The sequence below is a fragment of the Tachysurus fulvidraco genome, chromosome 24 (genome assembly GCF_022655615.1).
Source record: "Tachysurus fulvidraco isolate hzauxx_2018 chromosome 24, HZAU_PFXX_2.0, whole genome shotgun sequence".
Classification (NCBI taxonomy): Eukaryota; Metazoa; Chordata; class Actinopteri; order Siluriformes; family Bagridae; genus Tachysurus; species Tachysurus fulvidraco.
Genome location: NC_062541.1, coordinates 5,376,344 through 5,390,028, shown reverse-complemented (window position 1 = coordinate 5,390,028; position 13,685 = coordinate 5,376,344). Strand labels below are relative to the sequence as shown.

Genomic DNA, 13,685 nt, shown 5'->3' with positions numbered 1-13,685 from the left:
GTATTTTCGATGGTCAGTTCGAACAAAACCTCGACACAAAACAGCTTGTCTCTGGACGGGACATTGTCCTCAATCATGACCTTAAAATGTCTGGGCTTGTGCCGAACTGTTTTAAATGGGAGCAACATTACAAATGATGAAGGAGTCCAAAAAGGCAACAAACACTTACAATAAATAACACCAGTCATAATCTCTCTCTCTCTCTCTCTCTCTCTCTCTCTCTCTCTCTCTCTCTCTCTCTCTCTATCTATCTATCTATCTATCTATCTATCTATCTATGTATCTCTCTGTCTCTCTGTCTCTCTCACACACACGCACACACACGCGCACACACACGCACTCACACGCACTCACGCAATTACAAATACTTGGGGGGTTGGGGTGGGGGTGGGGGTTGGAGATGTCACGCTTGCCTGTCTTCAAATCTTGAGAGCTCTGCTTTTATCTTTTATGCACTAAGAAAAATGTCAGGTCAAAAGTGTCTCCGGTGCCTCTACAACATCTGTAACACTATATTGTGGTCTTTTGAAATGAGTCAGTTTCTAGACAAAGCACCACTTTGGCTGTGTAGTTTCACTGCCACACTTTTGGAGAATTATTTTACACACTTGGTAAGCATTCAGAATGTTCCGCTCTTCCTTATTTAACTTGCAATAACTGTTTAAAAAGGAAGTCCTAAAAAAGGAAATGATGTTTACAAAGCTGTTAAATAATTCAATGTGATGCAATTTAGCACAGTAATACATTTAGGTTCAACTTCAGCTTAGCTCTTCTACAGTCTTGATGGACTTATAGAGTACCACAATGGGCCCTGAAAGAAACAGCATGATTAAACATATTATGAACAAAAAACAAAAAAAAACTCTGGACACTTTAAGAATCTGTTTTGCATAATGACTCCAACTGGTGAAATCACAGGTTGTATTAATTTGAGCTCCTTCTGCAGCACACTGCTCTGATACTGTCAGACACAGCCATGTACAGGATGGGATGAAGGCAAATGTTCAGGCAGGCTAATGGCTTTGACAATTGGTATCCATTACGCACATAACAATTAGTCTTATTTTCTTCTATCAGTTTATAGTTCCTTATTTGCAGAATGTGATACGGGACAAAAGACACGACATACAGGATGCAGACTAAACCTACAATCAGGGCAACTTTTCTTTTCTCCAGTGGAGTGATACTTGTATTTTTGCAAACCACCCACAAAACACCAATATATGATGCAAAAGTAACCACAAAAGGTACCAAACAGCCTGTAACACCCATAAACAATATATAGGCTGTATTGCTAGGTTTAAGTGCTTTACTGCTGTAATTTGCAAATAAGAAACATCTGTCCTTATTCAGACCTGAATAGTAGAGGACTGGAGATGAAATGCTTGCAATAAAGATCCAGACAAACACACTGATGATCTTGGCGTGTTTTGGGCAAATGTGTGTGCGTGTGAAAAATGGATGAACGATGGCCAGGTATCGATGGACACTGATGCACATGATGAAGTAAATGCTGACGTAGAGATTACAGGTGAAGAGAAAACGCTCTATTTTGCAGAGTGCATTACCAAATCCCCAGACCCGTCCTCTTGAATAGTAGACGATCCGAAGAGGAAGAGTGAGGGCGTAAAAGATGTCAGTGATGATCAGGTTGCAGGAAATCACTACTCCTGTGTGCCAGTTCTTCTTCTCCTTAGTCACAAGGAGCCACAGGGCCAGTATGTTCCCCACCAGTGCCACACACATCTCCACACCGTAGATAGGCGGTAACAAGTCCTTAGAAAATGTACTGTTGCAACTGCCGTTTCTGTCCATTTTACTGAGACTCCTGAAAACAGCAATGCAAAGAAGAAGAAGTATTAGAATAAACTAGGAGCAGTACAGGTCAGTGTTTTTCAGCTAGTGTGTGAGTCAAAATTTGTTGTTTTTGTTAACGATAAATATATTTTGTATTTATTAAAGGATTTCTATTTTAATGGGAAGATTCAGCAGGATTTTTATTTTGATGGGTTGAATCTTTTTAAAACAAAAGGATAAAAAAAATGGACTGCGTAGAAATGAGGCAGCCGTGACCTCTTGGGTCGAGGTAAATGAAAGAAATAAAAAACTGGAGAAAACTATTGATGAAGAGCTTGACATAGCTTTTATTGTATGGATCGTTATTAAGCACCTTAACATACACAACACAACTTTTACACTAGTCTTACCTCCAGACCCATGTTTGCATTCAAATGTTTGAGACACAATGAAAACACTTTTTCATGCTTAAGAAGTCATAATGAGCAGTTTACTAAAGTCCTTAACAATATAATTCTATTGTCATTTATGGTCCTTTCAAAGTTTATTCTAAAGTTTAACTTTTTCAAAAGCAATTTTATATTTTTTCATGCATTTTAGAGTAATTTATAATATTTTGATATCCAAAGATCTAAAGATTCAGGGCTGATCTATAGGAAGTATAGATGAAGTATAGGAACAAAAGTAGGAAGTAATAGGAACAAAAAGAAAAGTTACAGGACTTCCTATAAGCTAAAAGGCACACCATACAATAAGGAAAAATATTACTTTAGTATAAATTAATACCTTACGTACCTTGAATCTGTCTTGATAAAATGTCCTGTACTAAACTTGTCATCCAGCTCACTAGTAGTCTGTTCACAGATATGCCCAGATAGCCAGTGGCGTCTATGTTTGTATTAGTGAGAATATCACATCTAGTCTATAGCATACTTTCATTTCCTCTTTTTGCTAATACAGACACTGCTGCCTTATGCTTATCCTATGCTATCCTGTGAAAGATACACATTAATAAAAAAGGCCATAAATGAGAGTTAGCCAAAAAGACTACTTTTCATTTGCAGACCCATGACGCAATGTTAAAAATTAACACTGCTTTTTACACACATATTCACACCTACAAAAAAGTAGAAATGAAAATAAAATACAAATACATAAAATACAAGAAAATTTTTACAAGAAAATATAAATACATAATTACATGAGAATCAAACAAAAATACAATAATAAGAAATTAACTAAACAAAATAAAATGATAATTGAGTTACATATACAGGAAGAAAGCAACTAGCCAAGAGCAATTAGTACAAGAACCTTAAATAAAGAATACATTTCTAATGTTGACAGTGTTGAGTTGTCAGTAACCATTTTATATGGGTTTTTATGAGTTTTTACTGATTATTGTGATTGATTTCAGAGTAGTTATACTAGCTTGCAACCAAGTTGTTAAACAATAATTGATATGAGAAATAATTATGGACAAAAAAACACCTGGCACTATACTTGAGCTATTAGACAAATGAATATGCTATGTAGGTATGGCTATACAAGATATACAGGTTGGGTGCTATAGACATGAAACATATATGGTGGTATATATTATATAACATATTGACAAATATACAGGTGATATTTGATATACAGGTGATATAATATACAAAGGGGATATTTGATATACAGGTGATATAATATACCTAGGGCTGTCATCTTTGGTAAGATGACAGCCCTAGTGAAAAAGCAGTGATTTAATGTAAATATAATTATAATATTTCAACAAAAGTAAATCACTTGAACTAAAGTAAATCACATACTTAAATCATAATGAACTATTAACTGCTTTCAATACTTAATATTAGGAAACTTCATAGTCTTGTTCTGAGCTTGTCTGTCACTGGTGTATCATAGGTTTGAAACTATTTAAGCATAATTGCTTGTATATTATGGAATTTATAGTCATCTAGTATGCTACACTATGTATAAAATGAAGCAAAAAAAATTAAATGAAGTATAATGAACAGTAGTAACATAGTCTTAAATCGTTCTCATAATAAAAGAAAGCTAAAAGTTATTTGAGAACATGTCCGAGAGTCCTACTGGCAGCGTAATAGTCAAAAGAGTCAAAATTTTAATCGTTTTCAAAGTGCACAAGACATTTCCTTAACTGCACTCTATTTAATCAATTTTCAGTTTTATGCAACTTTTCTACAAATAAATTTAGACACTTTTTAAGCGATAAAATTCAGTGCCATTAAAATGTATATATATATATAAAAATCTACCTTGATAAAACTGGGTATATTTCCTCGCTTACAAGAATTCTGTGAAGAGATCCTGTAAAGATAGTCTGTCTTCTTCATGTGTGAACATCATTTACCACATTTAATCTGATCAAATATTTAAAAGAGGCAATTCATTTCCTGTTTGTACTGGGGCAGACACTGTGTTGTAAATGCAGGGAACATCCAGAACACATTTATTCAATTTTATCCACTTTAACCACTTTATTTCACTTTAATCAGATTTCTTATTCTTCTTAATGTCTTTTGTATCCTCTTTGCTCTGCTTTCACCTATTGTTCTTCAATCTAAACTTGACAGCAGAATATTAGTTTAAAAAAAGGTAAAAAAAATAAATAGAAATTTCTTCACCAGAGACATTTATTTATTGGTACATTTCCACTGGTGTAGAAAATGCCTTACATGTGTCAATCTTTGTGTATGTTAAAATTTATTGAAGAAATTGGGGACATTGTATGCCTTTAGATCAGCTTCAGCGTGCCTTCAGATGGATTCTGTTTTTTGTTTTATCAAGGTATACAAGAAAATTACCAAAACAAGTTGCACAAATTGTATTCAGTGGTCAATTCAAAAAAAAAAAAAAGAAATCATGTACAATTCTGTACAAATACCCAATGGCGAAAGTTTGATTTTGACATTGGTGGGGACATAATTTATTTGACATTGGTGGGAACAACATTCCCCGTATTTTGTGCATAAAACTGTTGTTATAAGAATACTTTCTTACTCACATACACATAGCCTGCATAATCACATTGCATATTGCTTCATACAACCGACTATAGCTGCAGCCGACCTCAACACATTAGCGAGAAAGACAAAGCCAATCAAACAGCGACGTGGGTTAGAGAGGCAGGACTCAAAAAAGTCAAAGGCCAATCCTTTTAGAGAGGTAAGTTACAGAGGCGGGATTCATTGCAGGGGGTAAATCTGTTAACCGTTTGTGTTCCACTAGTTGCGCTATTTTTTACAGAACGCCGTTGTAAAATATTTTCATCTTATTTAATGATTCATGGATAAATGTTAAATGAAATAAAATAAAAAGCACAAGACACAGATGGATATCAGTGGTTATGTATAAATATATATATAGGCTTGGTCGAATTATTGCTAGGGACAATTGAGTGTTCCCTGGATATTGGTAGGGACATGTCCCTACCGTCCCTACCCAAATCGACGCCCTTGCAAATACCTATCAATAAAATTATTTAATCTTAATTCAATGTAATTAAATCTAGAAAGCATTTAGAAAGTCAATTGATTTTTTGGAAAAAAAAAATGTAATACGAATTCACAAACTTAAGTTAACTTCTAAATATCAAAAATGGCCAAACGAAAGATGGACAATAGGAGCTTTCAAGACAGGTGGGATGCAGATTATTTGTTCACAAATATAAAGGACAGACCTGTTTGTCTTGTGTGCTAACGGAGCTAACGTGTCTGTAACGAAAGAATAGAACATAATGAATGAAACACTATGAAACGAAACATTATGAGAAGTATATGGACCTGGACATAAAGTAGAAGCTCCAGTAGGTGGAGGAGATGAAAAAAGTCTGGTTTCACGGCAGACTATGTTCATGAAAGCAAAATCAAAAAGTGAAGCTGCTGTAAATTTGAGCTTTATAGTGGCAGAGAGATTGCAAAATCTGCCCGGCCCTTTAATGAGGGAGAGTTTGTCAAAAAGTGAATAGTCAAAGTTTGCGACATCGTGTGCCCAGATAAAAGGCAAGAATCAATGTGATCAATGTGCAGATCAATGTGCAGATCAATGTGCAGAATAAATCAGAGTGTAGCAAATATATTTGAATATATGTGTTACAGTATGTAATGGATCATGCGATCGACAGTCGATTGCTCATGCCTTGTTGGTTTTTGCGGCTAGCTTGCTGCTTTGTTGTTGTCAATACACAGTTGCACAGACATGTATTCACTTACATGTCCTTAGCCCTGTCTTTGTTTTTTGTAGCACCCTGATCCTGGAGAAACGTCTCATTTCACTGTGTACTGCAACAGCTATATATGGTTGAAATGACAATAAAAGCTTCTTGACGTGATTTGACTTGAGTTACACTCTCGTGTCTGCCTTTTATTTTATGCTTATACTGCTGCATAAACAATATATTTTCTTTATGCACTTTTTCTACTCCAAGGCATGAACTGTTAATAGTCGAAAAGTTGGATTTTCATTGAATGAAATTATTATTTTTGGTTGTTTTGTTGTTGGTTTTGAAAAAGTTCCACTTCAAAAAGGAACTTAAAATGATACAGTGAGAGGCATAATTTATTTTATTTATTTAACCTTTGTATTTTCCTCCTATGCAAATTAGGAACGCCGAGTTAACTTGACCTTGTCTGTTCCCTTTCGGAACTCGAGCTGCGTCGAAACGCTATGGGAATGCCCCTGCGTGACCGCGCTCTGAACCACGTGTGTAATCTGACCAATAGGATTGGGACGTGACGTCATCGGTGGGTGACGTTGCGTAAACAGGAAGCTACAAATGCGAGATGGACAAGACGCTAGCTTCTGCTCGTTCAGGTAAGCGCTGTTTATTTTTTCTGATACTGTTAGTGTGTTTTTCCGTGTCCCCGTTTCATTACCGGGAAGGATTCGCATGATCGGTGTGTTGTTTGCCTAGGAGTAAAGCATGCACAATCGGCTCTCGAGGGAGTCGATTGCTCGCATTGTAGTCGCATGGCTATCGCAGAGCTCTCTCCCTCTTGGCTCCGGTCCTGCTCTTGCCAAGGCAAAGCGGCGCCGGCACTCGTGGGGCTCACAGGCCGATATAGCAGCGGGATTGGAGGCGGATGAGTCCTCTCCAGGCTCGTCTGCTGAATCAAGCTCCTGCTCCCTTGGAGAAGCAGGTCCAATGAGCATTTCCTGCATCCTGTGTCACTTCCTGGGCGCCGGAGCCTGCCATTTTTTCCCGATCTTTCCGCACTTTTCCTAGTCACTCCTCGCTCTAAGCGAATATGGTTGGGGCTAAAGCGTGTGGCTATGGGGCGATGCCGCGTGTGGAAGAGATGCTGGCTAGCATATCTCTCGCGTAGCATCATCGCTAAAGGCTCCGATGTTCCCTACTAAACCACTACGTGCTACGTCGGCCTTATTAGGGAAGGCTTACACGGCAGCAGGTCAGGCCACAGGCAGCCTCCACACCATGGGTGTGTTGCAGGCATTCCAGGCTGACCTGCTACGAGATTTGGATGAGGGACTTATCTCCGGGACCGCTGATATTGAGGAGTTGCGTCACACCGCCGACTTGAATCTTCGGGCCACGAAACACACGGCGTGGGCCGTTGGTCGGTCCATGGCAGCCCTGGTGGCCACAGAAAGGCATCTGTGGCTCACCCTGTCCGACCTCCCGGACAAGGATCAAGCTGTGCTGCACGGATGCACCGATGGCTCCTCCTGGACTGTTTGGCGATGCTGTGACGGCGGTCGTGAACAAGTTCCAGGAGTCTAAAAAGCAGTCAGCTGCGATTCAGCAGTACCTCCCTTGGCAATCTCGTTAGGGCTGTTCGGCTGCAGCCCCAGCCTGGTCCTTCCGGGCACCGCGAAGCCCAGAAACAGAGCGTGGCCACCCGATCTCCATGGGTGGGGCCTAAGGGTCACCCTCGCCTCTGATAAACGGGCAGTGGTTCGTAGATCCTGAGATCTATGGTTGGGGGGATGGGGCACACCTCACGTTATGGTTCCCGATCCCTCCCCTGCACCACCGGGGTGCCAGGCCGTTGGCCCTGCCACAAGATGTGCTCCAGAGCATGGCCCCCCACCAGCGAGCAGCTCCCTCCACTTTTGTCCAAAGCCTCGGTACATATGGGGGAGACCCGAGACCTCTCAGGAGGTATCAATGGCCACAGTACATTGCTCCGGCCGTTTCAGTCATGACACAAGGTGTGCTTCAGGGCGCAGCTTCCCTCCAGCGGTTTGCTCCCCACCTTTCCACCCGAAGGTTCGTTGTGGGAGTAAAGGGTCCGCAGCCTCTCGCAAGGCATAATCAGCTGCAGGGCACGGCCCCAGCTCCTCTGAGTGGGTCAAAGACCAGCCCAGAGGGGCTGGTTCCCCTAAGGAACTTTCTGACAGCTTGGGAGGAGCTGCCAGGAGTCTCCCGGGGGGTCCTGCGGACCATAGAGGACGGCTACATGGTTCAGTTCACGTCCTCTCCTCCCCATTTCAATGGGATGTGTCCCACCCTGGTGGGACCCGAGAAGGCTCTGGTCCTGGAACAAGGAAAGGAGCCATCAAGATGGTTCCCCCTCGGCTCGAGAGTCAGGCTTCTACAGCCCATACTTTGTCATTCCGAAGAAGGATGGCGGGTGGCGTGCCATTCTAGATCTATGCTCCTTGAACCGCTCTCTCATCAGGCTCAGGTTCAGGAAGCTCACCCTCAAGGAGGTCGTGACTCAGATCAGGTCCGGGGACTGGTTCGTCACAATAGATCTGGAAGACGCATACTTTCACGTTTCCATCCTCCCTGCACACAGGAGGTTTCTGAGGTTTGCTTTCGGGGACGAAGCTTACCAATATCGCCTCCTCCCGTTCGGCCTAGCACTCTTGCCCTGCACTCTCGGCCAGGATGCAGGCACGGTTGTCACCTGCTCGGGTCGAAGTCATCCTCACCTCTGTCAGGAGAGTGCAGAAAGGACAGCCACTCACCGTAAAGCAGTTCCAGAGGCTGCTGGGTCTCATGGCGGAGGCATCCAGTGTAATCCCACTGGGCTTCCTGCACATGAGGCCCCTCCTGGTGGCTCCGGGGCAGAGGGTTTTTTCTCAGGGGATACCCATATTGTACCATCAAGGTCTCGCGGCGTGCCCTTCGAGCCTTGGATGTGTGGAGTGACCGGACCGAACGTTTCTGTCCCGAAGCCCCGTGTTAGGGACTCCATGTCATCGCTTGTTGAATGTCAGAGCAGATGTTCGGATCTGGTGTCCCTACTTGAGGGCCCTCTGTGGGAAATTCCCGCCAGGAGGGATCTCCTCTCACAGGCGGGCAGAACCCTGGTTCACCCCTGCCCCGAACTGTGAAGGCTGTGGCCCCTGAGGGGGCAAAGTTCATAGCGCTGATCTCTCTACCGAGGTAGTAGAGAACCTTCTCCACTACGGCGACTGTTCACGTCGTGGTGTGAGCACCATGGCCTGGAACCAGTTAAGTGCCCGATCGGCTCAGTTCTGAAGTTCTTACAGGAACAGTTTGCCGCTGGCATAACCCCCTCGACCCTGGAGGTTTACGTGTCCACCATCGGCGACATATATCCCTGCAGGCGCTGGCTAGGCACCCACTGGTGACACGTTTCCTCCGCGGCGCTCAGAGGCTGAGGCCCGGGACGTGACCCAGAGTGTCTGTCTGGGATCTGGCAGTTGTGCTGGCAGCTCTATCAGAGCCCCCCCTTCAAGCCATTGACCGAAGTGGCCCTTAGAAGGTGCCTTGAGGCTCCTCACAACCTGTCGTGTTGCAGGCATTCTGCCCTCCTCCATTTACAGCCCCCAAACAGGAGCAACAGAACCAACTGTGTCCAGTACAAGCACTGGTCACTTACCTCCGCAGGACGAGTCCGTGGAGAAGGTCAGAGCAGCTGCTCGTCTGCTACGGCCATAATAGGAAAGGTTCCTGGCCACTAAGTAGACGTTGAGCAGATGGGTAGTGGATGCGATTGTGTCGGCTCACGAGTTCTCTGAATTCCCCGCACAGCTCGGGGTCTGAGCTCACTCCACCCGGGTTGTGGCGGCCTCTACGGCCTGGTCCGCTGGAGTGGCACTCCAATGCCCCTTTTCCACCGAGGCAGTTTGAGTGCTGGTTCGGAGCCAGAGCCTAATTTAGAACCAGTTCTTTCTGTTTCGACCGCAAAAGCACCGGCTCTGAACCAGGAAAAGTGTCCGGTGTCTGCTTGTGTCCGGGGCTGGGGTCGGGGTTACTGTTAGCGCATTTGATAATGTACCTTAAGTATACTAATGTTTAATACAGTTTTACTTTACCGCGATATGATACATTATCAGCACACATGATAGTACGTAGATACATGCTAAGGCTAACTTTTTTCTGTGTTAATGATAAAATAACGTTATGTACTTTATCGATTACAACCTCCGTTTATACATAGTACATGGAGCTGCACGTACACGTTTTATTCGCTGCGTTTGGATGCCAATGTAGGTTCGCAAAGCCATGAGCATTAACAGTAAAGCAACATCCACCATTGTTGATGTGCTTGTGTTTGCTTCTGCTGTGCAAAAGTTGCTGGGACACGTGACACGTATACAGTGACGTCACACTCGGTGCTGTGATGGCTCTCTAGCCGGTGGAATGGCAAACTGGTTCTTAGAAGGTTCGCCAGTGGAACCAACTTTGAACCAGCACTCGGTTCTTTTTGGTGGAAAAGAGGCACAAGACATCTGTGACGCTGTGGGTTGGTCCACCCCGCTGACCTTCGTCAGGTTCTATGACGTTGACCTCAGAGCCACCCCGGGCTCCTCTGTCCTACGTGCAGGTGCCAAGGCCCTCACTCTCTAAGCAGGGTCTGGTCAGGGTGGCGTGATTGGACACTCGTTCCCATAGCATTTCGACGCAGCTCGAGTTCTGAAATTTAATGTCTCTAGGTTACGACCGTAACCCTAGTTCCCTGAGGAACGAGACGCTGTGTCTCCGTGCCACACTCCCTGCATCCCTGCGGCGCTTACCTTCTCTTGCAGGAGCTAGCGTCTTGTCCATCTCGCAGCCATTTGTAGCTTCCTGTTTACGCAATGTCACACGCCGTTGACGTCACGTCCCAACGAATTTTGGTCAGATTACACACATGGTTCAGAGCGCGGTCACGCATAATGTATATGTGTGTGTGTATGTATATGTATATATAATTTTGGAGTGTGCTGATGGATATTTGTGTTCATCAGCCACAAGATTGTTACGAAAGACAGGCAATGATGTAGGTGAGGTAGGGTGGAGTGATATAGCAGGAAAGGTGGGTTACCCAATACTTAAAAAATATAATGTATACCAAGTGTATCACCAAGGCCATATCCCAAACTGTAGTGAGATTCCAGCTCTGTCCTTGAGAACAACTCAATATTATTGTGATGTCTTACAAATGACAAAATTAATGTTAATTAAATTAAGCACTTCGTGTTTTTTGGGTTGACACCAGGGGCGGTTCTAGGATTTCATCTTTAGGGGGTTTTAGCCCTGTGAGAATTTAAAACAAGAACAGTTCTATATTATATATTATATATTATATATTATATATGACAACTCTGGTAATAAGAATAGTGAAATTTCACTGCTTTTGATTGCCGTCTTTGTGTCTTTCCGCCGATTAACGTTATAGATAAACGCCTCCAGCTCTGACTGAGCGTGCACGCTGCTCGTACCTGTGCTTTTCCGTTCAAATAAAGCAGACAGCCGAAGACGCACTATTGAAAGACTACAACACGCGTGTAAAAGCAAAGTAAATAAAAATCGATTTTGGATAAAACTGATAAATAATTTTCTTTCCCATCGACGACATGTCCTGCATTTTAACGTAATTTTTATTATTTATTTATGAAAGTAAAAATTATACTTATAGTTTTAGGGTGGATGAGATTACAGACAGGGGGCTGAAGCCACCCTAAAAAAGGGCTAGAACCGCCCCTGGTTGACACAATTCGCAACGCATTCGCCAGGAATCCTTTTTGACGCCGATTATTTCAAACATCTCCCTCATATGTGACCATGGGTGTTCAGAAATGTCCTCGTTGTTAGTTATTTTAACATCAGTGACTCCCTCTGAATTAACATTAGCCATTCCTTTTGTAGGCGTGCTGCTCATTGTTAGCTCCGCTATCCTTAGTCTATGTCTGATATGCCTGTCTGATATCCTTAGTCTATGCCACACAATGATAGGATGATAGGCCGGAAACAGCGCTGAATGAGAAGAAATAATACTAAAAGTAACGAGTCCGTTTTGAAAATGTAAGAAGTAAAAAGTACAGATATTTGTGTAAAAATGTAATGAGTAAAAGTAAAAAGTTGTCCGAAAAATAAATAGTGGAGTAAAGTACTGATACCAGAAAACTTTACTTAAGTATAGTAACGAAGTATTTTTACTTCATTACTTCCCACCTCTGGACTCTACTGATATAGAAAATGTTCCTGTGTTGCTGAGGGAAAAAGAAGAACGTTGCATGATTGCAGCCAAACTCTTGGGGTCACATTTTAGTATAAGAATATTGCCCAGGGCTTCTCAAATCTTGTTCCAGAGACTCCATTTTTAAAATATATATAGACTGAAGACTAATAACATAATAATAGTACAAATAATAATAAAAAACAGATTTTTTTTAATTTTATATATTTATTTCAAATAAAACAAAACAACAACATGATATTTAGAGGAAACACTTTATCTACCATCTGAATCAGTTTGAAACATTTTTTTTTGGCCATGCAGGCCATCAACATGACTGTCGACAGTAGCAAGAACACACTAAGGAAAATCCCCCAAACTCTGTGCAAAATAAAATATGGACGTACGACATTGACCTTTGAGATTGTTTTACATCTTGTGATTGTTGAGTGTGTAATTCTTGAATAAACTGAATTCTACTGACCAGAGTCGCAGTTTAGACCTCAAGCTGGTTGTCTTCCAGAAGGTTAAGATTTGACCATTGAACATTCAACAGGATAATGATTCCAAACATACATACAAATCAACACAAAAAATATGTTGTCTCAGTCTCTGGATTTCAATTCAAGGTCCTTCGACAAGGGTTCTCCATCTGTTATTTTTTCATTTGATACGTCTGAGCTCCTTCTGCAGCATACTGCTCTGATACTGTCAAACACAGCCATGTACAGGATGGGATGAAGGCACATGTTCAGGCATGCTAATGCCTTTGACACTTGGTATCCATTACGCACATAACAATTAGTCTTACCGGTGTTAATCAGTTTAAAATACCATATTTGCAGAATGTGAAAGGGGACAAACGACACAGTGTACAGGATGCAACCTAAACTCACAATCAACGCCACTCTGTTTTCTGCAGTGAGGTGATATTTGCATTTTTAAAAACAACCATTATTACACCAAAATAGGATCCAAAAGTAACTACAAAAGGGACCAAACAGCCTGTAACAGCCATAAGCAATATGTTGGTTGTCTTACTAAATTTAAGTGCTTTACTGCTTTCATTTGCAAATAAGTAACATCTGTCCTTATTCAGACCTGAATAGTAGAGGACTGGAAATGAAATGCTTGCAATAAATATCCAGTCAAACACACTGATGATCTTGGCATGTTTTGGGCAAATGTATTTGCGTGTGAAAATTGGGTGAACAATGGCCAGGTATCGATGTACACTGATGCACATGATGAAGTAAATGCTGACGTAGAGGTTACAGGTGAAGAGAAAACGCTCTATTTTGCAGAGTGCATTACCAAATCCTCAGACCCGTCCTCGTGAATAGTAGACGATGAGAAGTGGAAGTTTTTTCGGAGGATTATTTTACACACTTTTGCTACACACAAGCTACTTTGAGACAATGTCAATTGTAAAAAGTGCTATACAAATAAACTTGAATTGAAATGTAATTGAATTGTATTAGTGAGAAT

General features: G+C 42.0%; 2 protein-coding genes and 1 pseudogene across 2 annotated transcripts in view; all 3 read right to left on the bottom strand.

Moving 5' to 3' along the window:
- LOC113648120 (P2Y purinoceptor 11-like) overlaps positions 1–13,685 on the bottom strand; it is a 74,813-nt gene that overhangs the window by 24,367 nt on the left and 36,761 nt on the right. The window lies entirely within an intron of this gene.
- LOC113648108 (P2Y purinoceptor 11-like) lies at positions 350–4,162 on the bottom strand. Its single transcript, XM_027155174.2, has 2 exons — positions 4,077–4,162; positions 350–1,828 (listed from the first exon to the last, which is right to left on the bottom strand). Exon 2 carries the CDS (start codon positions 1,813–1,815, stop codon positions 925–927), a length of 891 nt encoding a protein of 296 aa, XP_027010975.2. The 5' UTR covers positions 1,816–1,828; positions 4,077–4,162; the 3' UTR covers positions 350–924.
- LOC113648122 lies at positions 12,454–13,575 on the bottom strand (annotated as a pseudogene).

Coding starts and splice junctions, on each gene's coding strand:
- LOC113648108 (XM_027155174.2), bottom strand. CDS start 1,815: ATGGACAGAAACGGCAGTTGCAACAGTACATTTTCTAAGGACTTGTTA.